This window comes from Sceloporus undulatus, chromosome 5 (assembly GCF_019175285.1).
Source record: "Sceloporus undulatus isolate JIND9_A2432 ecotype Alabama chromosome 5, SceUnd_v1.1, whole genome shotgun sequence".
NCBI lineage: Eukaryota > Metazoa > Chordata > Lepidosauria > Squamata > Phrynosomatidae > Sceloporus > Sceloporus undulatus.
This window is the reverse complement of record NC_056526.1, coordinates 184232528-184260326: the sequence shown is the minus strand read 5'-3', so window position 1 is coordinate 184260326 and position 27799 is coordinate 184232528. Positions and strand designations below refer to the sequence as shown.

The window sequence follows — 27799 nt, the reverse complement described above, 5'->3', positions numbered from 1 at the left end:
ATATTTGGGACCAAAAGTGTTTTGGATTTTGGATTTTGGGGGATTTTGGAATATTTGCATGCATATAATAAAATATCTAGGACATGGGATCCAAGTCTAAACATTAAATACATTCACCTTTCATATATATCTTATAGATATAGCCTGAAAATAATTTTATACATAATATTTTTAATAATTTTTCTGAATGAATGAAAGTCTGTTGCAATATTGTGAATCTGAATCCAATACTGATGGGCCTTTTTGCATAGTCACCACATAGTGGTATATAGTACCTTTCTCTGTATGACATTTTCAGCATCTATTGTTGGTACAAAACAATACCAACAATAACATTTGGACTAAAAGGTTCATGGCCCCATTATCACTGAATCTTCCAGCTGCCACTCCAAATATGAAAACCTCTGCCTTTTGCTGGTGGATTATGCTGTACTCACAACACATTGAAAATAGAGAGTGCTATCCGAAAAACATAATGCTAGGCCAAAGTGGGAACGTTATGGCATTTCCTATGTTCTGAGATCTGAGAATATTATTTCTCTGAGCATTGTGAGTTAATATTTAAAAGTGAACATGGTTTGGGATCTATCAACAGCCACAGTTGTCTGTTTGCCTGTCACAAGTGCTTCATTTTTTATCTCTGCCAAACCAAGGATATCTGACCCTGGCCTCTGTGTCACAATTAATCATTTATCAAGACATTTGGAGTGATATAAGTATTAGGAAAAACCCTTCCATTGCTTTTGCCAAACAGACTCCTAAAAGAAAGACGGGGTTAATTTAATCTTCCTTTCCTGGGATTATCAGAGAAGAAAAATGAAGGTCGTGATCAGCATCTTTCTACTGGTGTTAACATGCAGCCATGCTCTCGAGAGAGGTAAAGATTTAAACCTTTACACATACACAATGTGTTGTTGCTATGTAAAAATCAAACAAAAAAGGCTTTGGCTAGACATCTATAACAAAAGAAAGGTGCTGACTTTCTTTTTTCAGAGGTAGTCCAGGCCTTCACAGTATAAACACAAATGAATAGAATACAATCGTCTGGTGATCCCTGTGTTTTAATCCTGACTAGAGATGCAAAAATTGAGCCATGGGGATAAAAAACTTTTTTCCCCAGGTTTTCTTTTTAGAAAAAAAAAACTGGAAATTTTCAGGGAAGTTGGAGAATGCTATGTTAGTACCATTACAGATCAAAAGGCATTTTGTTACTTTGGAAACATAAAATACATTATGTCTAATTTGGTTTGGCAGGAAATGATCACATCTGGGATGTTAACAGTACAGTTTCTTCAGACAATATTTGCCAAATATAGGGCTATCAAACTCTGTGGATGTTGTAGTTCCATTAAATACAATTAAATGCAATGGTAAACTAGTGTCCTTTATATAAAATGGTAAGATCAAGGTTGGATTTTTGGAATTTACCATATATACTTGACTATACGTTGGTCTCATGTACAACTTGAAGGCAATATGGGGACAAAATTATGGATTTTGATATGACCTGTAGATAAGTTGAGGGTAAAACCTAGGAGCATGTCACAAAGGATGTAAAAGAGGAAGCAAAGGAAAACAATGGCAAAGAACGCACAAAATTCCATCAGGTATAACTGTCTGTGTTTGTACTAAAGGCTGGATTGGTGAGAAAATAGAGGACGGTCGGTGCTTCCAGGACAGATTATGCACTTGCCTTTTTTAATAAGAGTTAAAGTGCAATACATACCTGTATCCATGAATAAGTCATTTCAGTTTTTGTGGGGTCACTTTTTTGACTACAATTTCTAGTCTTATACATGAATATATACAGTATATATATTTAAAATATTTTCCAGTTGTGTATGGTGGAATCCATGGCTAAAGTATACGGAGGTGTCAAGTGTACTGACTATGAGCCTGGACCTAAGCCATATAGGGCTTCATAGGTCATAATCAGCACTTTTGAATTATGCCCAGAAACAGAACAGCAGCTGGTGGAGCTGACAGAGTGGTGATTTGACTTTTGACTACAGCTTCCATCATCCCTGACCTCTGACCCTACTGGCTAGGGGTGATGGGAACTATAACGAAAATACCTTGATGGATACCAATTTGCTCAAAAACTGCTTCCTATGTCCTCTCCACAAAAATCTGTCTTGTCTACTGGGAATACATCCAAGTAACTCGCTACCTGATGTTCCAGCTGATATAAAAACTCCCAGAACTTGTATCTCATTTACTGCGAAGATTAAGTCTACCTTCACTTGAGAGGCTTTCTTTGTAAGTCCAAAATGAGCTCTCTAGTCACCCGATAAGCCCATTTTGCTGTGTTTGAAAAGTGGAAAATGTTCTCGCACGCTCACTCACTCACTCACTTGCACTCCCATTAAGCCCCAAAGTATTTCCCTGAGCCTAAAACACTACAAATTACATGGAAATTAATGCTTCAGTTACTCTGGAGAGGCAGTTGCAGTGATGTTGTGTTTTATTAAAGCTCTAATTGGATTTTCTTGATGTGATAAATTGAAAGGCTCCCTGGCAAACCTGCAAAAATGATTCTGCAAATGGAGAAATGCATCTTGGGACAGAGAGGTCATAGATAGAGAGAGCAGCAGACTTAAAACAGGACAAACCATGGTTTAAACCAAATGACTTTTAAAAAAACTCCTAGATTTTTAATTGATTATTCTTTTTTTAAAAAAAAAGTCTGGAACAATAGTGACTGAATTTAAACATTTTAACTTGAACCGCTTATTGGCAATTATTCATAGTTAGACCAGTATCCGGAGTGCTTATTTTAATCACTTTATTTTACCTTTCCGCACCACTCCCTTCTCCTTCTGTGTCACGTCTTTTTAGATTGTAAGCCCGAGGGCAGGGAACCGTCTAACAAAAGATTGCATGTACAGCGCTGTGTAAATTACAGCGCTTCAAATAAAGGTTAATAATAATATAATTAATAATAAATATAAATAAATAATATAATACAAGAATACATTCAGGAACAAATCCTTCAATTAACATATGTTCCACAAAAAAAAAAGACTTGCTTTAAAGGATCCTTTTTTAAAGAATAAGTATTTTATTATATTATTATTATTTTAATTATTATTATCCTTTATTTATAAAGCGCTGTAATTTATGCTAAATTTATTATTTAAGCTAGTGGCCATAGTACCTGAACTGCATTTTTGCTACTTAATTTTCTGATTTAGTCCTATATGATGTAGTCCTATAGTCCTATATATAGGTTATGAACTTTCAATATAATTCCCAAAGCTTCTTTAGATCATATCAAAGCCTATTAACATTGGACTGTTAATGTCAGAAAGCATTAAAACATGGTTGGCCAAGCTTTCTAATACATAAAACATAAAAACATAAAACTTTCTCTGACCATAAATAAATAAATGAAAATGAAATCAAATGAAATATATAAAGCAATGTTTCATAGCATTGATATAATTAGCAGGTTTCATTTTTTTCCCCATTAAGACACTAATGCAAAAAAAAAACCCCTAGTTTAAACAACAAAATGAAGTTTAAACAAAAATGTGTTTTGGGATTGTGGATTTTAAAAACAAAACAAAAACTAGCAACTGATTGATAAATGCGTTTTCTGGAGAACTGGGAGTAGAATGCTTTAATAAAGTATTAAAAATAAAATGCAGGGGTTAGAGACATGGCCCTCATTTAGAGACTACAAATCAGCCATTCCCAATCTGATGCCCTCCATGTGTGTTGGAGTACTGCTAACCCCATCATCCCCTGCCATCATGGGCAGTCCAGAACAACTGGAGGGCATCGGGTGAGAAATTCCATTGTGGGAGAGTGGTGTGATGTAAATCTTTGAAACAAATGAATAAATAATAAAAGATAGTTGTAAATCTAGAGAGGAATCAGTTTCATGGAGCTTCTGACACTGAGGAATTGGGGAAGGGGACTGGAAATACTTTTTAAAACATATTATGAAACAGCTGATCAAGAAGGCCTTGCTTTCAGACCCCTGCCTCCTACTTTTGCTCAGCCGAAGACATCATCACAGACTGACCATTTGTTCTTTTAAATCAGAGGTGTCCAATGAGCAGCAACCTTTGGCTGAGAGCATAAGTGAAAACAGCATTCTGTAGCTGTTCTTGACCCTTTACAATGATGTTTTCTGTTCAAGGATGGATGCAACACGACTCTGTAGCTATTTTGTTACAGCAGAAAAAGAATCAACTTGTTTCAAAGGTTATGCTATAAGAGAGTTCTGTGGAGACCATAGACTGCCAAAAGAAGACCATACTTTTGTAAACTTCAGTCTCAAAAGCAGAATTTGTTGTTGCTGCATGCCTTCAAATTGTTTCTGGCTTCTGGAGATCCTAAGGCGAACCCATCATGTGGTTTCTTGGCAAGATTTGTTCAGAGGAGGCTTGCCATTGCCTTTCCCTGAGGTTGAGAGCAAGTGTCTTGTCCAAGGACACCCAGTGGGTTTCTTGGCTGAGTAGGGTATTGACCCTGGTTTCCAAAGTCATCATCCAACACTCAAACAACTACCCCATGCTGGATCTAAATATTAGTGATCAAAATATTTAGAACTTCCTAGAGGTGACTAGAACACTTCTTCGAAAATGCAAGGATGTCTGTCTTGTCTTTTTTTTCCCCCTCCCTTTTTTCACTTAGCATGTTACGTGGCCATCCCAATGAGCACAACTCTCTGAGTCTTCAAGACCGTTATGAATTTAGGAAACCAAATACCTTCAAGTCATTTCCAATGTATAATGACCCTAAGACGAACTTATCATGGGCTTTTCTTGGAAAGGTTTGTTCTGAGGAAGTTTGCCTTTGCCTCCCTCTGAGGCTGAGAGTGTGACTTGCTCAAGGACAATCAATGGGTTTCTGTGGCCTAGTAGGGGTTCAAATCCTGGTCTCCAGAATCATAGTCCAACACTCAACTAATATCCAAAAACAAAATACTTGCCTGCCCCCCCCCCCCCGGATTGAGGTAAAGAGCAGGAGGCTACTGAACACTGTAATATAAACTGCAAATTCAGTCTTGATTTTGATTTAATCTTCTCACAAGGGACATGCTCCATGAAAGCTAATGTAAAGGTCGTCATCATGCTTCCAGCTTTCCCTTTGCTCTTAATCTGATGGCAGTGGCTTAGAAAGTCCAGCCAACACACTTCTGCAACTAAATCGATACCACTTTGTAGGATTAAGCTATTCATTAACAAGTCCTTTGGTACATATTGTGACTTCCTGCATCCCAACATTTTCTTGTGTGGTTTCACAATAGAGGCTGAGGGTGTTGTTTTATAGGAACTGCTTTGTTCTGTGTGAGATGAGCAAAGATCATTCTGAATTTATGGAACCAAATACAGTATTTCCCATTACAATAGTGCACAGCACAATATCACCCTCTTCTGGTCCATCCAGGCATAGCAAACTTTTGTCTGGGTGAAAAGATGCAAGGATCTCTTTTGCAAACATTCCCCCCTCATAGTATTCATTCTGTGTGCATTTCCCCTTTCAAAAACGTACGTTAAAATGTGTATAGTAGAGAAAGCCCCCCCCCCAAATCCTGCAAAACCAACTACAAAATTCTGATATATTCAGATTTCATTCTATAAGTGTCCATCAATTTGCATATAGGCCTGAATTTGGTAAGTACTAAAAATTCAGACCTGATTATTTTCTCCTGGTTCAGAATCTGCGGTTTGACAAAAGAGTTTTTATTAATGGTTCAAAATGGCCAATGGATGGATGGTTTATGGGAAGCAAGATGTTTATTCTGGTTTCTTGTTAGAGAAGAAAAGAGAAGAGAATCAGAATGTGGGAATGGTGACATGCCACCCCATAAAGCTGGCATAAATGTGTGAGAAGGAACAATGGAAGCAGAGGCAGAGAGAGACAGAAAAATAATATATTAGACTATTCCAAATCAAAGGTGTTGGAAATATACAGGCAAAACTTTTGGTGGGTGAAGTTAAATCATCTTAAAATTTTATATGTTGTATTGAGAAGTTATAGGAGGAAGAGACTCTCAAACTGGATTGATCACATATTAGGTTTCACTCCAAATTGTCCATAGAATTACAGGGAAAAGGGAAAGCAATAAAAGTCAATCACAGAATCATAGAGGTGGAAGAGACCCCCAAGGACCATCTAGACCAATCCCCTGCCATGCAGAATACCAATCAAAACACTCCCAGTGGAAGTTCTCCTTAATGACGGGTTAATGGTGGTTAATGACAAGATCAATGCAACAATCTGAAAACCTTTTGCGCCAACAGGGTTAAGGATGGGATAAGGACAGGGGAGCGATCCCATCCTTATCCCATTCCCCTGTGATAATCTCCTATGATTCTATAACCAAAATTATGTAGGGATTATTACTTTCTGCCATAATCAGTCCAGAATCTAGAGGAGGGAAATTTAAATGGAGCTCTTGTAGGCAGCTTCTTGAAAGACAGATACACGTTTTTGGTTCCTTGACGACACTTTCTAGAACACTTGAGGGCAGTGGATCATTTTAGGGGATCAGTATAGACCTAAGGGCCACAGTATTGTTGATGTCACATTCACACACAAGTTCCCTCTTTGTGGAAAGTAAATGTATCAGGGTGATCGATTCTCTCCTAGACCTACCCTGAAGTGCTAGTTTTCTGTTTTTGAGCTATTTATTTTCAATATGATGGGATGTTTATGTTTTTAACATGTAGTCTTAGATGTTCGTGTAATGAATATACTCATACTTTAAAGAAAAGTCAAATTTGTGTATTTGTACTTGCAGGATGCATCAAACTAAACATTAGTTTTACCAGAATAAAAATGGAGACATGGCTTGAGGTTGACATTGAAGCATCTGGTTTCTAGAATAATTAAATATGCAATTGTAGCTTCAGCCCCCCCAAAAATCAGTCAAAGGAAATGAAGAAGGAGGAATCAAATAGGTTCTGAACATTGAAAGTAGCTGTGTTTAATTGAAACTGAGCTTTACTCTTTCTTTTTTTCATAAAATTATATTCAAAAATGTACTCCTATTGTTTCTCTTTTTTAAAAATATAATTTTTTTGAAATATGAAATTTCATTTTAATTAATTGCTATTCCTCCTTTCTGTGTTTTTCTTTTTTTAGGACGAGATTACTTCCAAGAGAAAATCTGTCAAGAATTCAACAGCTTGGGAAAAGATAAGTTCCGTAGCATGTACGTATATTGAATGCATGCCATGCTGATTCACAGACCCATGTTTAGCCTTGCTAGTGTTCTGGACACCAAATGTGGACATCTGAGCAATGAAGGAGATGTCCTATCACTAACAGTTTCTGAGTAGGGTTTCAAAAATGCTAATTCTGGTTTCAATAAAATACCAATTCTGGGTAAGAGACAGATAAATCAGAGTCAGAGCGGAATCAGATAGATTAGGTGTGGGTACTGGAAGAATTCATTGTTTTGGATAGTCACAATCTAGCAGGCTAGGCTGTAGCCAACACTAAAAATAGTACATTGTTGACATGGCCTTCCAGAACCTAGAATTTACATGTGTATATTTTATTTTGTTTTTTAAACTGGATAAATTAGTAAAATGTCTGCTGTCGACAATAATTAAGAGCAGCAACAAAGGTGTCAATATTGCTGCTTGCAAAGCAGTGGAATGGCAAAACGTCAAGTTCAGAAATTCATCCTAAGAATCCTCACAGCCACATTAAAACACTGCCAAGGAGATCCCATACATGCAAGCAGTTGTGTGGATCTACATCAACAAACCAGTTGCAGGAGTTTTCATCTCCAGCAGGGAGAAGTATTTTGGTATAAATAAGGGATGAACAAAGTGCTACTGGCCCCATGGAGCACAGAGCATAGGCAGCCCTCCTTCATACCTGTTCTCCCCCATATCAATGAAATGCATTTTCCAGTTCCTAGAAGCTCCCAGGAGTTCACTCAGAATACACTGAAACAGCAGTGAAAATATGAAACAGTGGTGGCTGGTGGCTTCCATGTCAGGAGAGTGGTGAATGCACACTAGGTTTTATTACAGATGTGAAAAGAGCTCTCCAAAGGACTGAACCCTTCCCCTTAAAATTGGTTCAACACTTTGGAAAGTTCCTTTGGAATAAAACTGATAGCAAATGCATTAAACTCCCAATGTGAAAGCCACTGTTATCACTTAAATAAAATCTGCAGTAGACTACTGTTCAACACCTGTATCCATGGGATCGGTAACCACAGTTTCTCTTATCCTTGTTTGGAAAAAATATTTCTGGGCATCAGGAAGTCCTCTATAGTCAAATACCTCTAGGCATCCTGAGGTCCTCCATCATGACTCTGTGGTCAACGTCTGCCACAGGTTGACCATAAAATTGTGCTTGACCTCCAGATGCCTAGAGGGATCACCTCTCTAGACATCTGGAGGTCCTCCAGCATAACCCTATGGTCAACCTCCAGCAGAAATATAGCATTCTTTAAAAAAAAAAATAGAAATAGCTTTTAGTATTTTCATCATACTCTTTGAGTTTAGAGTTAACTCCAAATCAAACTGGCCCCCAACTTCCACACTGAATGTTTATTTATGATTATAGACAGGAGACAATGTATCTCCCACAGATATAGGGCTTGGACTTTACTGGCTATTTTTGGTTTGCTTTGAGAGCATTTCTGGGCCTGTCACAGCCCATGGCAAGTCCTGGAGGCAAAAATTAGCCCGAAGACCATTTGTCCACTGCTAATATATACAGGCATACCTCAGTTAATAAAGCCTCTAAGAATAAAGCTTCTTTTTAGGAATGTCTTTGGGCACATGTGGCTAGGGCATTAACACTGTAGGTTGCAAGCAGTGGTTGATTGGTACTCAAATATAGAATTTAGAGCAGACTAATTCTGCTGCTGGAAGGAGGGGAAAAGAGAACGGAACTGGGCATTGGGGCATTTATATGCACAGCTACGATTTAGGGTTAGGATAGATCACTTCTTTAGAACTAATCTGGAGTCAGGACATTTATATGTACAAGGTGCACACTTTCCGGGAAAAGTCAAAAAAAGTTCAGCTTCTTTTTGCTCCAGTTTTTAGCTCTGGAGTGCAGCTTGGACATAGTTTCAACCCAGTTTCAAGGCATGCATCATCTTAACACCGCACCTCAAAAATGGGTGGAAACCAGTTTATTTGGATCATCTGTTTCAGGCCATAGTCCTCCAAGGAATATTTTCACATCTGAAATTTTATTCCAAAATTTTTAGCCAAAAGAACTGAAGGGATCCTTGACATGAAATAGGAAAGATGTCACATTATTATCACAAATTAAAAAATCAAATTTAAAGTTGAACCAAAGAAAAGAGAAGAGAATCAAACTGAAGGAAAGACAAAAGAATCAAACTGAGGAAAAGACAAGAAGTATGGTATAAATTTAAATGAGCTAAAAGAACATAAATGTTTGATCTTCTTTGGGGCCCAGTTCTCATCTCCTTTTGTCTTTTTCATTTTAGATGTTGCACTGAATCTTCCATATTTTGGCAAGATTAAAACATATAAATGCGAATTATCAGGACAGAATTCTTTTTTCTGGAGGAGTATTATGTATCTTTCTGGTTTCTCTACAGATCAATTGTCTTGAACAGCAGAAAGTATTCCAGTGCTACATATGAAGAAGTAATCAGCATTGTGAATGAAATTGTGGCACTTGCAGAAAAATGCTGTGTTGAAGGGGCTGACGCCGAGTGCTATACCACTGAGGTACTTTCCTCAAGCTTCCTTCACTGCTATTGATACATCCAGCAACATCAATTTGTGGTTTCCATTTCATTGCGTCAATGAACCCACTCCTAGTTTTAGTCCATATTCTAAATTAAATTTAACAGAGACAAATACAAAATTCTCCATTTAGGCTGCAAAAACCAAATGCACAGGCATTGGATGGGAAAGACTTAGCTTAGCAGCAGTACATGTGAAAAGGACCTTAGGATCATTGCAAATCATACTGTAAATTGGGCATGAGCCAGAAGTGTAGTGCTGCAGCAAAGAAGGCAAATAATAATTTAGCCTGCATTAATAAAACCATAGGTTCCACATCGAGGAACATAATAATCAAACTATATTCTGTATTAGTCAGGCCTCACTGTGTTCATTTCTGGGAACCTTGTTTTAAGACATCTTAAAATAAAACAAGTTGGAACAGGTTCAGAGAAAGGTAACAAGGATGATAAGAAACATGGAGAACAAAACATATGGAGAGAAACTGAGGAATTGGGCGTGTTCAGCCTGGTGAAAAGAAAGCTGAGGGGTGACATGACTGCATTCTTTAAATATCTCAAGGACTGTCACAGAGCAAAGGAGGCAGGTTTGTTCTCTGCTGCCCAACAGCAACAACAACAACAACAACAACAATAATAATAATACATTTTATTTGTATTTCCCTCCTCTCCTCTTGAGGTGGGATTACAGCAAAGAATAAAAACCACAATACAATACAAAATACAATATTATCTAAAAATATAGAGAGGCGCATTACAGACCGCCCAGAAAGGGCGGTCTGCCGCCACCTTCATTTGCAGCGCGGAGGAGCCCCAGCTTCCAAACTGCAAGACTCCTCCACACTGCAAATAAGAAGCATGGATATGACGCACTCGCAGTGTCATATGTGCTGTGTGACATGTGGACGCAGTGCGTCCACTACGTAAAGATGGCAGCCCCCATGTGGAACGGGCACCGCCATTTTGTACGGACTCGGTCCGTATTAAGGTTAGGGGCGTCTGGAAGTGATGCCCCTTTCCAATCCTAATACGGACCCAGTCCGTACTTTATGCCCGTTTGTAACGAGCCTCAGTAAAACAACAGCAATATTACTACCAATCACTAAAAAGGCCAAATCGTCGTCAATTTTCCATGCTATCAAGTGAGAGTGGGAATGTTCCATAAAATCAGCAATAAAAGGTCAGGTGGATAAACCCACTGGAAGAGATCCCTCTTAAGTGCCTTTTTAAAGGCTTCTAAGGTGGTAATGAGATGGATCTCTTCTGGTAAGTTATTCCATAATTTAGAGGCCGCATCTGTAAATGCTTTATGGGAAGTTGTAGGTAGTCTAGTTTTTGTATGTTCCAATAGTTTCTTCCCTGATGTTCTAAGAGTGTAGGGCAGATTGTGTAGGGAGACGTGTTGCCTTAAGTAACTCGAGCCCAAGCCATGTAGGGCTTTAAAGGTAATAACCAACACTTTGTATTGTGCCCAGAAGCTGATCGGCAGCCAATGAAGAGATCTTAATATTTTGCTTGAACATTTGAAGAAAATTATAGACAGTAAGAGTGATTTGTCAGTGGAACCAATTGTCCAGAGAGCTAGTGGGCCTCTTTCTCTCAGCATCTTCAAAAAGAAGCTAGGGAAGTTTGGACCTATGGTCTATGAGGTCCCCTCAAACTTTGCAATTCTTTGTTTCTGTGATTTTATGAGTTATCAAAGGTACTGCACGCTATCAACAAAGTTCCAACAACTTTAATAATATCTCCTTTAAACAGAACCAATGACTTGTGCCAATGACATGATAGCCTGTACTATCAGTTTTCCTCAGCTTTGAGATAGTTGTGAGATTCCAGGTTCACTTATTTGAGAAACAAGTAAGATTTGCAGCAACATCATCCAAGGTACTCCATTCCAACTTTTCCTTTTCCTGTTGGAAGACAGAGTTGTGTGTGCCACACAACCTGCATTCCCTCTGCTTCTGAACCCAGAAAAAATTCCTTTTTGGACTACAGCACCTAGAACTCCTGAACCACCATGGCAGCCAGGAGGATTTGGAAAACTATAGTCCAAAAAAAGAAGATTTCCAGGTTCTAATCTAATCCATAATACCAGTCCCATAATGACCAGCCAGCTTGAAACAAGGACTCTTTTTCAAGCTCTGGGAAGGTGTAATAAACCTTCAGTTGTGGGTCACCATAGTTTTGTAAGCATTGGAGTACATTTCCATTGACAGTCCTGACAATGTCTGTACATGGGATCAGGAGGGTATGTCATTTTGTCCTTCACTATATGCAGCAAGATGTCTTGAACTAATTACAAGAAATTTGTAACTTCTCTGTCTCTCTCTTTCTCTCATTTCTGCCTTTTCTGTTCTGCCCATACCATCACTTCAGTCTTCAGCTCTCTCAGCCAAATCCTGTGGTCCAAATTCCCCTTTCCCTAAGCATGCAGACACACCTAAATGTTGCACTGAGGAAGGCCTGTCTCGAAAACTCTGCCTGGCAGCCTTGAAACATCCACCTAAGGAGTTCTTCACATATGCAGAACCATCTAATGATGAACTCTGTGAAGCCTTCAAGAAGGATCCCATAGAATTTGCAGAAAGGTAAGTGGCAGAGATGCACCCAGGTGAACTGGGTCATATGAAGAAGATGCATATTGAAAACCCAGGATTTCCTTGTCCTTTCAAGTGGTCCAATGTTTTTAACAGCCTATTTATATCTGATTCTGTAAGAAACAAGAAAGTAAGAAGAGCCTTCTAAATCACACCAAAGACTTGTCTAATGTATAGCATGGAAATGTTACTTTCCTGTACTATGACTCACAGAATCTTCCAAACAGCATTGTTCTTCGCTACCATGCTGGCTGTGGAATTCTAGAAGTTGTAGCCCCCCAAAAAGTCTTCACCAAGCTCTGCTCTTTCCAGGCATCCAGAGCTATCTGGTTGGTTTCATAATGATGGAGCAATGAAAGTTCAAGATTAGGTCTAAAGTGTCAAAGAATTAGTCAAGGTGCTGAACGTATTTTGGGAAGTATAATTCAGAACCTCACATAACTTGTTTGAAGTTCAGGCTGAAACCCAGAACAAATTCAATGCCTCACTGAGATGGAAGCTGGCAGCCACCACAGCCACCATGAGCAACCACAGAACTATGCAAACTTCAGAAAGCAGGATATAGCATCCAATACAACCACTAGAGCATCCAGCAACTAGTATGAGAGATACTGGGAAAAATAGGTGCTCATAATGGCTAATAGCTATTAATAGCCTTAATCTCTATGAAATTTTGGAATCTCCATATAAAGCTACCCATAATGGTTTTGTTGCAGTCTTTTGAGAATGAATTCAACAGTCGGATGATACACCAGGTTAAAAATGTATATGCCAATTAATTAATGAACCTGTTTTGGATTTTAATCCATACTCTAAAGGAGCAGAACATATGTGAGCGACAGGATTCAGGACTTTGGATAGCTCCTTTAAAATTTTGAATAAAATCAAGTGCAGTTGCAGTTTTCATAATCCCTCCAACATGGAAACCCCCAGTCAAGAAAGGTTTGGAATCTCCCACCTGAGCTCTCGCTGGTATTATTAAGAGAAGGAGAAAATCTTCCCCATCTTTGGAGCCAACAAAGGCTCCAGTTTGTTCCAGACAGACAGGTACAGCAACAAACATTGCACAATGATTCCATCTTATTTCTTTCTTAATGACGTAGTGGGCTGTGTGTAAGTGTAATAAAAGTAGATGGAAGGAGGAGTGGTGGAAAAGTCTTCTACTGCTGAACTGTGGCCTCACTATCCTTTTTATATTCTGCATTTCCTATATGCCATGAATGTTCCTTTTTCAAAAGCAGAGAAAGGCCATCACTTTTATTCTCCACATGTCTAGAAGCTTATGACTAGCTACTAGCTAGGCTAGACTGACTATCGTAAAACCCAGCAATGGAATTTGTATATTACAGTGACAATACTGGCCACCCTTTTTGCCTGCCACCTCTTTAAGTTCTCTTTTGTGGCCCACCTTCCAGGTTTCTATATGAGTATTCCAGTGACCATAGCCATACTCCATTGCCATTGCTGCTGACGTCTACGACAACCTACTTGTCCATTGTTGGAACTTGCTGTGCCCATGCACAACCCGCAGTCTGCTTATTGAAAGAGGTCAGTGTTTTTTGTTCTGAACACAAAATTTGGTGGGCCTTCTCCATGAGATTTTCCCTGTAAGCTCCATGAAACTGTCATTGGTATAATAACAGTCGTATCCCAGCAAGCAACTGTGCTGGCAGCCTCACTCTCATCCCCATATTGACCTTCCCCTGTTGCATCTAGAATCTTAAAAGCCACCATTGCTATGCCCTCACTGCAGTGTGTGTGGGAGGGAGAGAAGTCCCTTATCTCTCATCAGAGATAGCCAGGAAATCCTTTGTTGAGGAACTTGATGGTGAACTTCCATAAACCCTTTCAGCCTGCTGGCTTGAGCTTTTCCCATACCACTTTGAATCTCTGATAAGTGAAATTCTTTTCTTGTATTTTGCAGAGGCTAGAAAGGAAATCTCTTCGGACACTTACACATCTATCCAACAAAGCATGCTCCCGCTATGCCTTGTTTGGGAAAGCTAAAACAAAGCTCAGGTACAAAGCAAATCTTTGTGTGTCATGCATATTATGGCAGATCAGACCATTATATATTCACCCTTTGAATTTCAGGTAGATCATGTTTACGTTATGGTGAAAACACAAAATGTGCCTGGATTGGAATGATTAAAGCACAATCAATTGTTGTGGGATGATAAGTGGGTTTGCTGTCATTTCCAAGGGGACACCTTTTCTGTTAATATTCCTCAAGATATGACAGTGCAGAAAGGACCTAGTCAAAAGGAATATTCTGTTATGAAAATGTGGTGTGGCTGGCATTTCTCCCCATAAGGTTTCTACTTTGGCGTGAATTCTGCATACACTGCTTATGTAAAGTACTTAAATTGTGTAGTTCAGTAGCGTCTCTCAGCTCAGCCCCAACCTCAGAAATACTCTACTGGAATTTGGATGGATGGAAGAAGAGGTCCATTCTGCTGGCTATGTGAGCACAAGCAGATGCCATTTCCACTCTCCTCCCATCACACAGAGAAGCTACAACAAGGAAGTGTAACAGAGGTCCTACTTCTGATTGTCACAACCTTGCAGGCTGGCAGGAGTGGCATAGAAACATTATCTGTGCCGCAATTGCCAGCAGAACAGGACCCCTTCTCTGTATGTGGCTGATGCCCAGCAGAGTTGTCACAATTGTTACTGAAGCGACCAAGGATACAGATACACTACAAATATGTAACTCCAAGTTACTCATCCTTATGTCTGATACTGAATTCCAGCCATCATTTAAAAAACAAGGCAGAAGCTGTGGTAGAAACATAATGGTCAACATCCTTATGGTATCTTGCACATGCTTGAGAGTACAAAAGCCATTTTTATCCAATGCAGAATGTCTGCATTAAGTTCAAGTTTGTGTTCTAGATTATTGCTTGGGGCAGAGGTCATGACAATGGCTGGAATTCTGTTAGGGGAATCCACACAGATAAGTTTTCCTTACACATGTGGATGTGTTGATATTCTCTTCCACCCCTTACTGGGCCCAAAGTCATCTCCTCTTTGAAAAGCTCTTGATGCTGCCTTACACAGTCATTCCATGTTTTATGGTGATCAGATTGGATCACTGATTGTGTCCCCAATAACCTAACAAAAATTATGACATCAGCATTGTGATCCACCAGTGTCTGAGTGCTGCTGTGATCATTTTGCATTTGGTTACAGTGGTGTAGCCACTATCTTCTTACCAAAAAAATGGCATGGTTATGTGGGGAAGCTTCAGAGGTTTTACAGTATGTCGGGGGTATTTGACTCAGCATATCACAAGACTGCATCAGGATATTTATACTACAAGGAGGGGATGTTGCACTGAAGCCAATTGCCATGGTGACAAATAGTAACAAAAATTGTTAAATTCTTTTTATGGCTCATTTTATTCTTCCACAATCACTAAGAGAGGGGTAAACATGTCGCCCTCCAGATATTGTTGTACTGCAACTCTCAGTAGTTCTAGCCAACATAGGCAAACCTGATGGATGATGGGAGTTGTAGCCCAGCAACATCTGATGAGCCACATGTTGCCAACATCTGCACTAGGAAATGCTTAGAAAGACTAGACAGGTTGCTTTAGTGTAGCAAAGACAGTCTAAAATATTCCTTATTTTATGTGCTACATCTAGCTATTTCATAACATTTACCCAGAGAAGTCCAAATGCTTCCTTTGAAGATATCTTATCGCTAGCTGAAGATTCTGCTGAAGTGCTTTCCAAGTGCTGTGATTCTTTGGAAGAGGACTGCATCCAGAAGGGAGTGAGTGTTCAAGAACAAAATGAGTTTCCATTTCGGTGGCTATTGTTATATTCAGCTAAAATAGATTAACAGCATATGACTTGTCAATAATGGCTTGGCTCTCTTACACCCTAATTCCAGCACTGTCAGGGTTGTGAATTGTAGGTCTTGGTGGACTCCATCTATTTGGAGAAGGCTCTAACCTGCTTATCTCACGGAAATTATCATGTTGTCAATGCAGAATAATTTTGATATGGAGGAACTCAAATAGGTGAATCCCCCAAACTGGCTCCACCATGGTACAATCCAGCAAGAGCTGCACCATAAAATTCCACTGATTGTGCCCACAACTATGTGTTGTTGTTGTTGTTGTTGTTTGCACCTTTAAGTCATTTCTGACTTATGGTGACCCTAAGTAGAAGCTATAATGGGTTTTGGGGGGGCTGAGGGTGTGTGACTCGACCCAGTGACTCAATGGCCAAACAGGGAATAAGATCCTAATCTCCAGAGTCATCTTAATCTCCAGTGCTCTCACCACTACACCATGCTGGCTCTGAACTATGCATACACACTTGGAAATAGGTCTCATTTATTTTGATCAGAAGGACATCTCAGTCCTAAAGAAATAAGTGTAGAATTTCATCCAACTAACTCTGAAAAGGAATGTTGATAGGTTTACATATAAGTATCAAGAGTTGCATATGTTTTACTATTCCTCTAATGATCTGATATAATATTTCAAAAAGAATTTCCTTATTCTCCACCTACCCACACATCATCTTAGTAAACTTCATATAGAAAGGAATATTGAACAGTTCACTGCCTTTTAGGCTCTTCTTTTGCTCATTATCCTGTCTTTGTCAACCTGGGATCCACTAGATGTCTTGGACAATAATCCTTATTGTTAGTAGAAAGAAGTTAGTAGCATGAACTTTCATAGATTTGAGCCTACATAGGCTCAAGCTCATGAAAGCTCATGCTACCTATGTCTTTCTTTCAGTTAGTCTCAAAGGTGCTACAAGATCCCTTTGCATACTGATTTTCCAGACTAACATGGCTATGTCTTTGAATTCAACCCTTATCATTGTTGCATGTGTGCTTGTGTATCCCCAGAAACTCTGGGCACCATAGGCCTGCATAGAACAATAGTCTAAAACATTAACATATCTTACATTGCTTCAGCACAGTGTAAATATCCACCATTATATTTATGTTATACTTACATTACGTAACCCCTGTTTTGAATAACAACACAGCATATGTTGATAAATCGTTAATGTGCATGGCTGGTATATCATAACACACCAAGAACAAACATTCTGTAAACATGAAAATACTGTCATATGTGCAGAGGTTCTGTATGCTGAACTCCACTTATGCTGCTGTCAGCTGGATACAACCATTGCACATTGTCCACAAACTTTACTCCGCCTGGATGTAGCAACTTACACTTGCATATGTCGCATAGATGATACCAGCCATAGTATTATAAGAAGCTGCCTTAAACTGGTTGAGGCCCTTTGGTCAACCAAGCCCAGTATTTTCAGCATTGACTGGTAGCAGCCCTCTGAGCCTTCAGGCAAGACACTTTTTTTTTTCAGATACAGGTAAAGCAAATGTATTACCACTTGGCTATGGACTCACTGTCCTTCTATATTCTTTATGAGCAGAGTACTATGTACGTCCCTAGCCAAAAAGCATGAAAAAGTCATCACTTTTATGCCCTCGATGACTGTTGAATGGAGATTGTAGCATAGTGCTGCAGGGAACTAAGAAATATGATGTAGGAGAAAGCCAGTGTGGTGTAGTAGTTTGAGTGATAAACTAGGGCTCTCGACAACCAGGGTTCAAATCCCTGCTCAGCCATGGAAATCCAGTAGGTGACCTTGGACAAGTTACACTCTCTCAGCCCCAGACAAAGGCAATGGGCAAAATATATGAAAAACTCTGAACATATATTGTCAAGAAAACTCCATGATGGGTGCACCTTGGGATAGTCATAAGTCCAGCTGAAGGCACACAACCACAGCAAAAGGTTTTCTAAAGAAATTATTTTCTTTAGAATTGTTTCATTCTGCCCTCCCCTAGTAAGTACACTCTTGCTGTATATGTGCACTGATAATGCATAATAAAAATGTCATAACTTTGTAAGTGTAGGTGTGAAGTTGCCATTGGTGCAGACATTGTTCTCCATGCACATTTCTGTTTGGTTCACTTTCCTTTTGAAATCATTGACTTCCTTTTCTTTTGACCTAGGTTCTGGCACACACAGCCAAAATCTGTGAAAAACTTCCAGCTAGGGATGAAAGAGTTGAACATTGTTGCTCTGAAGTAAATGGCTTGAGGAAATATTTATGCATCTATTCGCTTCCTTGGGCCAAACCTGTTGATCTTCCCGATTATGTACCATCAAGTGAAGAAGTCCTCTGTGGTGAAGGGCAAGAGAGAGCACTCTATGAGTAAGTGGACCAAAGAGCACTCTATTTTCTTCCTACCCTGGAGATGGGATGGCATTTATTGAAGTGTGTTCTTATTAAAGATTGTAAGTCATTATCAGTAAGCACAGTTATTAAAGGATTTTAAATCCTGCTTCACGATAAGCATAGACAGGACAACCTTCTTACTCCCCTGTTCTTTAGTCATCTTTCCTGTAACAGTGCTTGGAAGAATTACTTTTTAGGTGACAACTTCCAAAATTGCCCCCCCCCCCTCCAAGCTGATGATTGGCTAGGGATTCTGGGAGTTGTGATCCAGAAACAAACTTTTCCAAGCTCTGGATGGGAATTCATCTAAGATCCTAAGTAACTGTGGCCAGAATTCACTATGCTGTGAAGGGATGACCTAAAGTTAGCACACTTAAACAAGCTGTCGTATTAAAAAGACGTGGAATGCTAAAGAATATTTTTTTTAAAAGTTTAAAATACAGCACAGACACTCCGTTAAAAAGACATTGTTAAGTGTCTGTTTGGACAGAAATGTCTTTGCCTACTGGCAAAAGGACAGCAGTAAATGGCCAGCCTAGCCTCCCATGGAAGTGAATTCCACAGCCTGAGAGGAGCTACCAAGAAGGGTCTCTCCCATATCCTCACCAGATGGACCTATGATGGTGGCAAGAGCATTCTCACAAGGATCTTAATATTCTGGCAGATTCATATAATGAGATATACTCTTTCAGATAGAATCACAGAATTATAGAGTTGGAAGAGACAACAAGGGACTTCCAGTCTAACCAACCCTCTGCCATGCAGAAATACACAATCAAAGCACTCCTGACCCGTAACAGATGTTTAAAGGCCTCCAGACTCCACTGCACTCAGAGGCAGCATATTCCACTGTCAAACAGCTCTTACCATCAGGATGTTCTTCCTAATGTTTAGGTGGAAACTCTTGTTCCTGTAGTTTGAATCCATTGCTCCATGTCAGCAGAAAACAAGCTTGCTCCATCCTCAATATTAAGCTGATGCAAAAGGCAAAAGGTTGTGGAACACTTTCTTTCTGTTACAGCTATGTATATTACATGACTCGGACTTTTCCACGTGCTCCAGAAGCTATTCACACTGCCTTATATGATGCTGGCCAAAAGGTAGTGAATGCCTGCTGCAGTGCCCCAGATGTCCATGCTTGTTTTAATCAGAAGGTAAAATACAACGTTTTGAGCATTCTCCTGTAGTAGATTCATGGAGTTGGAAGGCATACTAAAGGCCATCTAGTTCAACCCCCACCAGTGTAGAAATCCATAGGTGAAAGACCTCTGCACACACATTGGCTAATATCTATCATGAGTGTTGTGTAACATAAATCACTGCTTGGGCAATCCTCCACTATGTCATGCAGCCCTTGAACTGAATGGCAGAGTTGCACAACTGAACCCAAGTGACCAGTGTATGGCTGGATGTACAACCAAATTAGGAAGACTCTTGAAACACCTCTGTCCAGCCATTACGAATAGGATTCAAAATAAAAGCAGGAGGAAGGAGGAGCACATGGCTCCATACATACTCATGAACTTTACCATTTCAACGCCTTCTATATGTGGAGGATAACTTTCTGAATTGAGGATCCCCATTAAGAGCACAGGGAGAAACTCAACAGAAGGTAGAACTTTCCCCTTTGAAAAAACATTGAGGCAATGAAAATGGTGATGGCTTGGAGCTTGCCTCTTCCCATTTTTGTTGTTTACCATAAACCCTATTCAGTAAAGATGTAAAGAGAATGGGGCTTCAGAGTCATCTAATGCGAGAAACCTAACTGGGGGCAAAGCTGAGCTGGAACCAAATGCTGACCATTGCTTTAGCAAAGAGCATGAAAAACTGAAAAGCCACTTCCAGGATGCTCCAGTCAGCATCCCAAGTGGGCTAGGGGATTCTGGGAGTTTTAGTTCAAAAAGATAACAGAATCATAAGGTTGGAAGGCACCACAACAGTCATGTAGTCCAACTCCCTTCCATGCATGAAAAAACACTCCCAAGAGATGGCCATTGAACTTCCTTTCGAGAGCTCCAAAGAAGAACACTGTGTCACTCTGAAAAGCAGTCCATTCCACTGTTGAACAACTCTTACTGACAAGAGGTTCTTCAAATAGTAGTAGAATTCAAAGATATACTTGTGTTAGTCTGTAAAATCAGTACGTAAAGATATCTTGTAGTACCTTTGAGACTAACTGAAAGAAAGAAGTTGGCATGAAAGCTCATGCTGCCAACTTCTTTCTTTCAGCTAGACTGAAAGGTGCTACAACGTCTCTTTAGATAGTGATCTCTTCAAATATTTTATCACATCCACTCTCTGTCTCTCAGTGTTATCATGTCACCTCATAAATCTCCTCTTCTCCAAGCTAACCATAACCAGGTTCCTAAGTTGTTCCTCCAAAGGGGCTTGGTTTTCAGATCTTTTCCCATCATGACCTGATGTTTCTGGGCACAGTTCAGATTATCAATATCCTGCTTGAATTGTGACACCCAAAACTGGATACAACAATGTTCTAGGTATACCAGATTAAGTCCATCCAAAGCTGAATAGAATGGTCCTATTTCTTCCCTTAATTTTGGACACTATAGTCCTACTGATGCAGCCTAGTGATACCTTTGCAATTGTGGGATGTGGTCTATCATACAGTGAAGTCTCAATTTCTTTTTCTTTTTTGTTTTACATACAAAAGTCTTTTGTTCATGTAACATTGTAGTTTTCTTTCTTCCCTTCAGAGACCTGAGGCAACAAGTGAACTATTTCAATTGCTCTCCAAAGGGAATCAGCTCTGTGATGCTTATACAGATCATCCATTCCTAGATTTCAAGAAGAGGTGAACTTTTTATTTTCTCAGTTTCCTTGTGTTTCTCCAAATGCACCTACATTTTCATCTCATCATTGCTTTACATCCAGCTTTGAGACTCAGTTTTTCTCACTCTGTTTTGTCTGCATTTGATACACTTTTTCGAATAAAGGTTTTTTTTCCTCCTGATAGCTCTTAATATGAACACATTTTGTGCACCTTTTTCCTACTAACGAAAGCACGTTTGTCTGATTTTTTTTGGAAAGATATTTATACAATATATGCATTCATTTGCATTTCAGTCTAACAAGAAAAAGAGTGTAATTCTAACCGTTTTCTCCATATAAAAGGAAAGTGAAAAACATGCACTGGCTTTTCATAATATGCTGCAGACCATAGATTGCACTGTTGATGTCATGTGCCTTCAAGCCATTTCTGATTTATGGCAATCCCTAAGGCAAACCCATCTGTTGCCCGGGCGTTAACTCCCTGAGACATGGTTTCCACACACGTGCAACTGTTCAAACCTCAGGCCCAAAAGAAACACACTAGTCGTTCTTGAACATTCCAAACTTTATTTTAATTGCCACTATTACAACTTCCACCACCCCTTGTTTGTCCCCGTCTTCGGTTGCGCCACCAAAGATACTTTGAGTGTTCACAGTCTCTCTCTTTCAATTGTCTTACTGGTTGTTGGTTGCCACCTCTGGCTGGCTCCGCACCATACGCTTCTCCAAACGCTCCAGCTCGGCTTTTTCCTTTAGCTCTGGTCCGGGCCACCATTCCCACTGGTCACGGTGGGGGTCCCACCATTCGCCCTCCAGGGTCTCCTTTGACTGTCTCTGCCAGTCCCCCTCACTGTGATATCTAAAGTCTCCCTCTCTTCTGGGGTCAGGTAAAACCACCTCTACGTGGGGTCCTATCCTTGATAAACTATGTTTCCCTTGCAGGGTCACTGGGCAGCCTACCCATCCTGGGCTCCTGGTGACTCCACTCTTTTCTACCATGACCACCACCACATGCCCCAGTCTTCCACGTTCACTGCCCCTCCTCTCGTCCATCTGTCTCTCACCTTTTATACTCCACCCTTTGGGTGGACCCCTCCTTTTTCCCCACTCCTCTGGGTCCTCTTGTCCCTCCTTTTCCTGCTCTGTCCAACCAACCCTCACTTCCTCCTCCCCTGCCTGGCTATACCATGACAGCATTTTCTTGGCACAATTTGTTCTTTCCCTTCCTCTTAGGCTGAGAGAGTGTGACTTGGCCAAGGTCACCTAGTGGATTTCCATGGCCGAGTGGGGATTTGAACCCTGGTCTCCCATTGCTGTAGGCCAACTCTCAAACCAAACTGGCTTTCATTTGAAACCTGGTGGATGAAAATTTCGTTCCCCTTTTAGAGATTAATATCATGTTGTAGACAAGGACATGCCATATACGTAAAGTTTTTCCCCCTTCATGTGGGCAAAAATGAATCCCATGGGCTGCATGCAGCCCCCCATGACCATTTTTCTGGCTCAGGGTCCCAGAAAGGTTCCACATAAATGCTCCAAAATGCCCTCAAACCAATCTCTATGGAATATAGAGGGCATTTCCACATCTGGAGCCACCCTTGACTGCTCCAACCCAGAAATAAAATGAAACTTTAGGACTTTTTTTGTCTCAAAATTGCTCACAACTATGGGACCAGGAAGGTAAAAAAATACCTTCATGTCCCATAGAGTATGTTTGGAAGTGTGTGTGTGTGTGTGTGTGTGTGTGTGTGTGTGTGTGTAATTGCAGAAGCAGATGCAACCCTCAAGGATCTCCAGGAAGGCTAATGTGCCCCTTTGATCTTCCACAGTTGCCCACTTCAGTGTAACACCATGTTGTTTGAGGCACAATAAAAATAAGAAATATGGCATTATTATCCTCATGTTTGTACCCTATCTGTCAAGGTTTAACCTAACAAAGATTGTATGTACAGCGCTGTGTACATTTACAACGTTTTATAAATAAAGGTTAATAATAATAATAATAATAATAATAATAATAATAACTCCAGCTCTCAAGGTTTAACCCAATAATTTCATAGCCTATAAATGGTTGTATTTATCATAATATGGTGTGTTGGGGTGGCTAAAAATGTACACTGTAATTGGGAAGTGCCTCTGAGTTCTTCAGCTCCTGTCCTCTTACTCTGCAGAATAGACAACTTTGGGAATTTTATTACCATTTAAAACAGGAGTGGGCAACTTCCAGATATTGTTGGATTGCAGTTCCCATCATCCCTCTCATCTTTGGCTGTGCTAGCAAATGCTAATGGGATTTGCAGTGCAATAACACCTGGAGGGGAACCTCTTACCCACCCTTTAAAAATTCAGGTATTCCCCTACCTAAATTATTAGTTTTGTGTACTTTGTGGTAGATAGAAATGTTCTCTTATTTCGGTCCTATTTTTATGTTTTTATTTATTGTATGTATATTGTACCCTTATCCCAAAATGGAATTCAGTCTGGTATTTTATTTCTTCCCTTCTGTGTGAGATTCCATAAGGGTCCCCCCCCCCCCAGGTCACACACACATTTTTCAATGTTTTTCTCACTTCAGAATTTGTTTTGGCAAAAGTTTGGTTTGCTTTTGCACACACAGAAACACCTTTTGCATCTAGTATAAATATGCTTCCCCTCCCCCCCCCAAAAAGTATGGGTTTACCTACACAAAATCCATGAAAAACAATTTGTTCAGTGATGACAAATTGGCAAATATTCTTTACATCCTTAATGGTTACCTGGGTGGTAAGCATGGGAGGGTTGACTTGATGGGTTGGTCAGTTGATGAACATGCTGAATGGGGGATTCTGGAAGTTGTAGTCCCAAAAGTGAGTGAAAGCTTTGGCATGTTTTCAGACAAAAGTAACAGCACTCTATTTACTGCAGGCTAAGAGAGGCTTTTATCAAGATGTTTCCCACTGCTACTGAAGATACCATTTCCACAATGATTGAGCAGAGGGCCACTTTCGCCTCCACCTGTTGCCTTTTGAATGCACCTCCGTTATATTGCGGATTGAAGGTAAGTGTCACAATCTGTATCATGCATCTTACCTGGTGTGGTTTTTTTTAAGTGTTAATAAAGAATGGGATTGTCTCACTGTGAGATGCAACTGAGGAATAATGATAGGACTTGCAGTGGAGTGTTTACATTGAAAGATTGGTGATCACGTTGCTTTGTGCTGAAAAACTAGAGAGAAAGGAGTTGTGCTTGGCTCAAGTATCCAAGGTAATTTTCCTGAGGATGCAGGCAGAAGAAATAAAGAAAAGAATATTGTGAGAACAGAGAAGGAAAAGCATTGTCTTGCTGTTGTGACGAATCAGGAGGTAGCCCACCAAAGATCTGAAATGGTGTTTGCCTACTTTTGAGAGCCAGTGCGGTGCAGTAGTTTGAGTGTTGGGTTCTAAGTCTGGGGATCAGGGTTCGCTTTTCAGCTCAGCTGTGAATCCACTGGGTGACCTTGGGGAAGTCATATGCTCTCAGCCTCAAGGGAAGGCAATTGCAAACCACCATTGAGCAAATCTTGCTAAGAAAGGTTCACCATAGAGTCATCTTAATTTAAATGTGTGTGTGTGAAAGCCAAAAAATTATGAAATCGCCATTCAGTGTTTGCTCTTATTTTTAGGTAAAAACCGAAGTTGCACAGACATGTACTGCTGACCTCTGTATGAAGAACTAATTGTGGGAAGATGATCGAGAAATGCTTGTTAGAAGCTCAGGTAAGTGAAAAATCACAAAGTGTGTGTCTTTGTCTGTGCACAGACTATCAAGTCTTGATTTGAGTTTTTCTGAATCCCACTAGTATTTTCTTGCCATTCTTCTTTAGTATCGGGTTGCAAGCTTGTGTCCAGATTCCTGCTAGCATCTCAACATGCATACATCCCCTTACAAAAGTGTTTGGACATCTTTTTCTGATGTGAAATGCCTGTATTCAGTTCAACAGTGCAGAAGCTCATGTGGTGGTATATGCATCATGCATGGATGAACATGTGCATTTGTTTGGTGTCTTATTTAAGTTGTACAATCAATGTTCAATGCCACATGTTGAGATTTGCCCTGTGGAAAGCTAACTCCCCTCCCAATCAGATTTCCACATGTTTAACCTGTAATGCCATGCAGAGGGTGACAGCATTCTTTCCTACATGTTTGCACATCCCAGGGATAAGGGCTGCATGTTAACTGGCTAATCCTCATTGCTTGTCAGTCAAAAGATCCATTCACATTGCTTTAACATTTTACATTTTTGGAACAAGTCATTTATTTATTATATTTTAAGAAAATATTTTTGTCTTGTTCTAATATATTGCAGGATCTCAGGGCAGCACAGTAGTTAAAGTTAATATAAGCATATTAAAATAATTTAAAACCATAAAACCCTACCTTTGAGTCTCTGCAAGTGTCATTTTCTCCAGCCTAAGTAACAATTTATCCACACACTGACATCCTGTTAGTAGCACACACATGTGTAAGTTTCCCTTATATCTGCATATGTCCCTCTTTGGACACTGCAGAGTTTGGTGTTTCCTTCCTCACTTCACAGCACCCAACACACACATACACACACACACACACACACACACACTGACTTACAGGCCTTGTGGACAGCAGCTAGGACTGAAGAAGCATCTGGCTATGTCCCTGTTACCTGACACAAAATGATTATAGCAGCACTGAGGCTTGCAGAGGACTCTAGAAGATCTCAGCACTGATATAACCATTTTGCACATGGTGGTTCATCAGTTAAGATGTTAACTCTGCTGATCACAAAGTTGGCAGATTGGCAGTGTAAGACCCAAGCAGCATGAGACGGAGTGAGCTCTGTCACTAATCCCAGCTTCTGCCAACCTAGCAGTTCAAAAGCATGTAAAAGTGAAAGTACAGAAATAAATACCACTTCAGTGGGAAGGTAACAGTGTTACATGCACCTCTCCATTCAGTTATGCTGCCCATATGACCACAAAGTTGTCTCTGATGATGCTGGCTCTGTCAGCTTAGTAACGAAGATGAGCATTGCCCCTACAGTCGGACACAACTTGATAATCATGTCAAAGGGGAAACCTTTACCTTTTTTCCAGGGGTATAGGTGGCTGCTTCTCCAATCATGCTGTTTCAACCTGTAGATGGCAATGTTACACTATCTTGGAAATACATGAGGCACAGAATGGAACCCTTTGGTCAAAATCCCATAATTATTTCCTACTAGAGTTAGATTAATCATATCAATGGAATTTATCTCACCATACAGCAATGGTTCCAATATGTATCCTCCAATTCAGACTAAACAATAGGCCTTTGATTATGTCATGCACATCTCCTGTGCAAGTGTATCCTATTCATTTATCTTATTGGTGTATCTCTTGCCTATGATCATTGTAATTAATGTTCTTTGTCATTTTTTCTAGATGCAACATGAAAAGCTTTAAGGGACAGAACACCTGTCTGTGGCTTTTATCACGCCTGTGGTACCACTGCTGCCTTCCAACATATGTATTACCTTTTGAAGTCATAATAAAGGCTCTATTCTTATCACTGTGGCCATGATGATTTCAGTGCAGGAATATTTGCCTTGATATTAGAAGGAAAATATCCTGTTCAACATGTTACTGAAAACTACTTTATGCACTCAGTTTCTACAGATCATTCATTTTGAATGAGAGAAAAACTTTGCAATTGTTACTGAGCTTTACTAAAGCACAGTCCATTTCCCCATTGTACAGTCAATAAGATCAGGATGCTAACCTTTACCTATTGCATCCTCCCACACAAGACAAGTGATTTCTATTGTTTTCTCCTCTCTGCTCCATGGGAGAATATTTTTCTGCAGCATTCCCCCCATATTAACATACCCCAAACTTCCAGGGAATTATCCTGCAAAGAAAAAAGTATGTGCTGCCTTTTTGCAAATGCCTTGAGGAAAAGACTAATCACAATTCCATCTAAAGTTCAAGATATCACTTGACTCCTCAATGTTTTGGTATCACACATTTACCATTTTAGCCTGCAGATGGCAATACTGCATCATCAAGAAAATGCAGCATCCAAAAGAGACTTTACTTCTCGACTTCCTCTTTCTTTATAGGAAAATGAAAATATAGTTTGCATAAGCCATTGCTTGAATCTGCTTGGGTTTGGTTCCAGGACCCCAAAATCTGGGCATGCTTAAGTCTCATTAAATACAATAATAAAATAAAATAAATAAAATATTTATTTATAGCCCGCCTTTCCGTAGATCAAGGCGGGTTACAACAATAACAGTACAGAGTAAAAACACAATACACAGTAACAACAATTATACATTAAAATCACAATAGCAATATCCAACCAGCATAAGATGTTTACAACAAAGATAATAACGGTGAGGGGGGAGGAAGGAGGCTACAAAGGGAGAAAGTTAGGGGAAAGCTGTTTGGAACAGGAAGGTTTTTAATTCCTTCCTGAACCGCTCAAG

General features: G+C 39.8%; 1 protein-coding gene across 1 annotated transcript; it reads left to right on the top strand.

Annotated features, from left to right (window-relative positions):
* The first annotated feature begins 720 nt into the window (after positions 1-720).
* GC (GC vitamin D binding protein) lies at positions 721-26877 on the top strand. The gene is made up of 13 exons (XM_042467480.1): positions 721-877; positions 7102-7171; positions 9560-9692; positions 12086-12297; positions 13722-13854; positions 14231-14325; positions 15954-16083; positions 18319-18521; positions 19567-19699; positions 21260-21357; positions 24240-24372; positions 24977-25070; positions 26754-26877. The coding sequence occupies exons 1-12, from the start codon at positions 817-819 to the stop codon at positions 25028-25030; spliced, it is 1455 nt and encodes a 484-aa protein (XP_042323414.1). The 5' UTR covers positions 721-816; the 3' UTR covers positions 25031-25070; positions 26754-26877.
* The last annotated feature ends 922 nt before the right edge of the window (positions 26878-27799 follow it).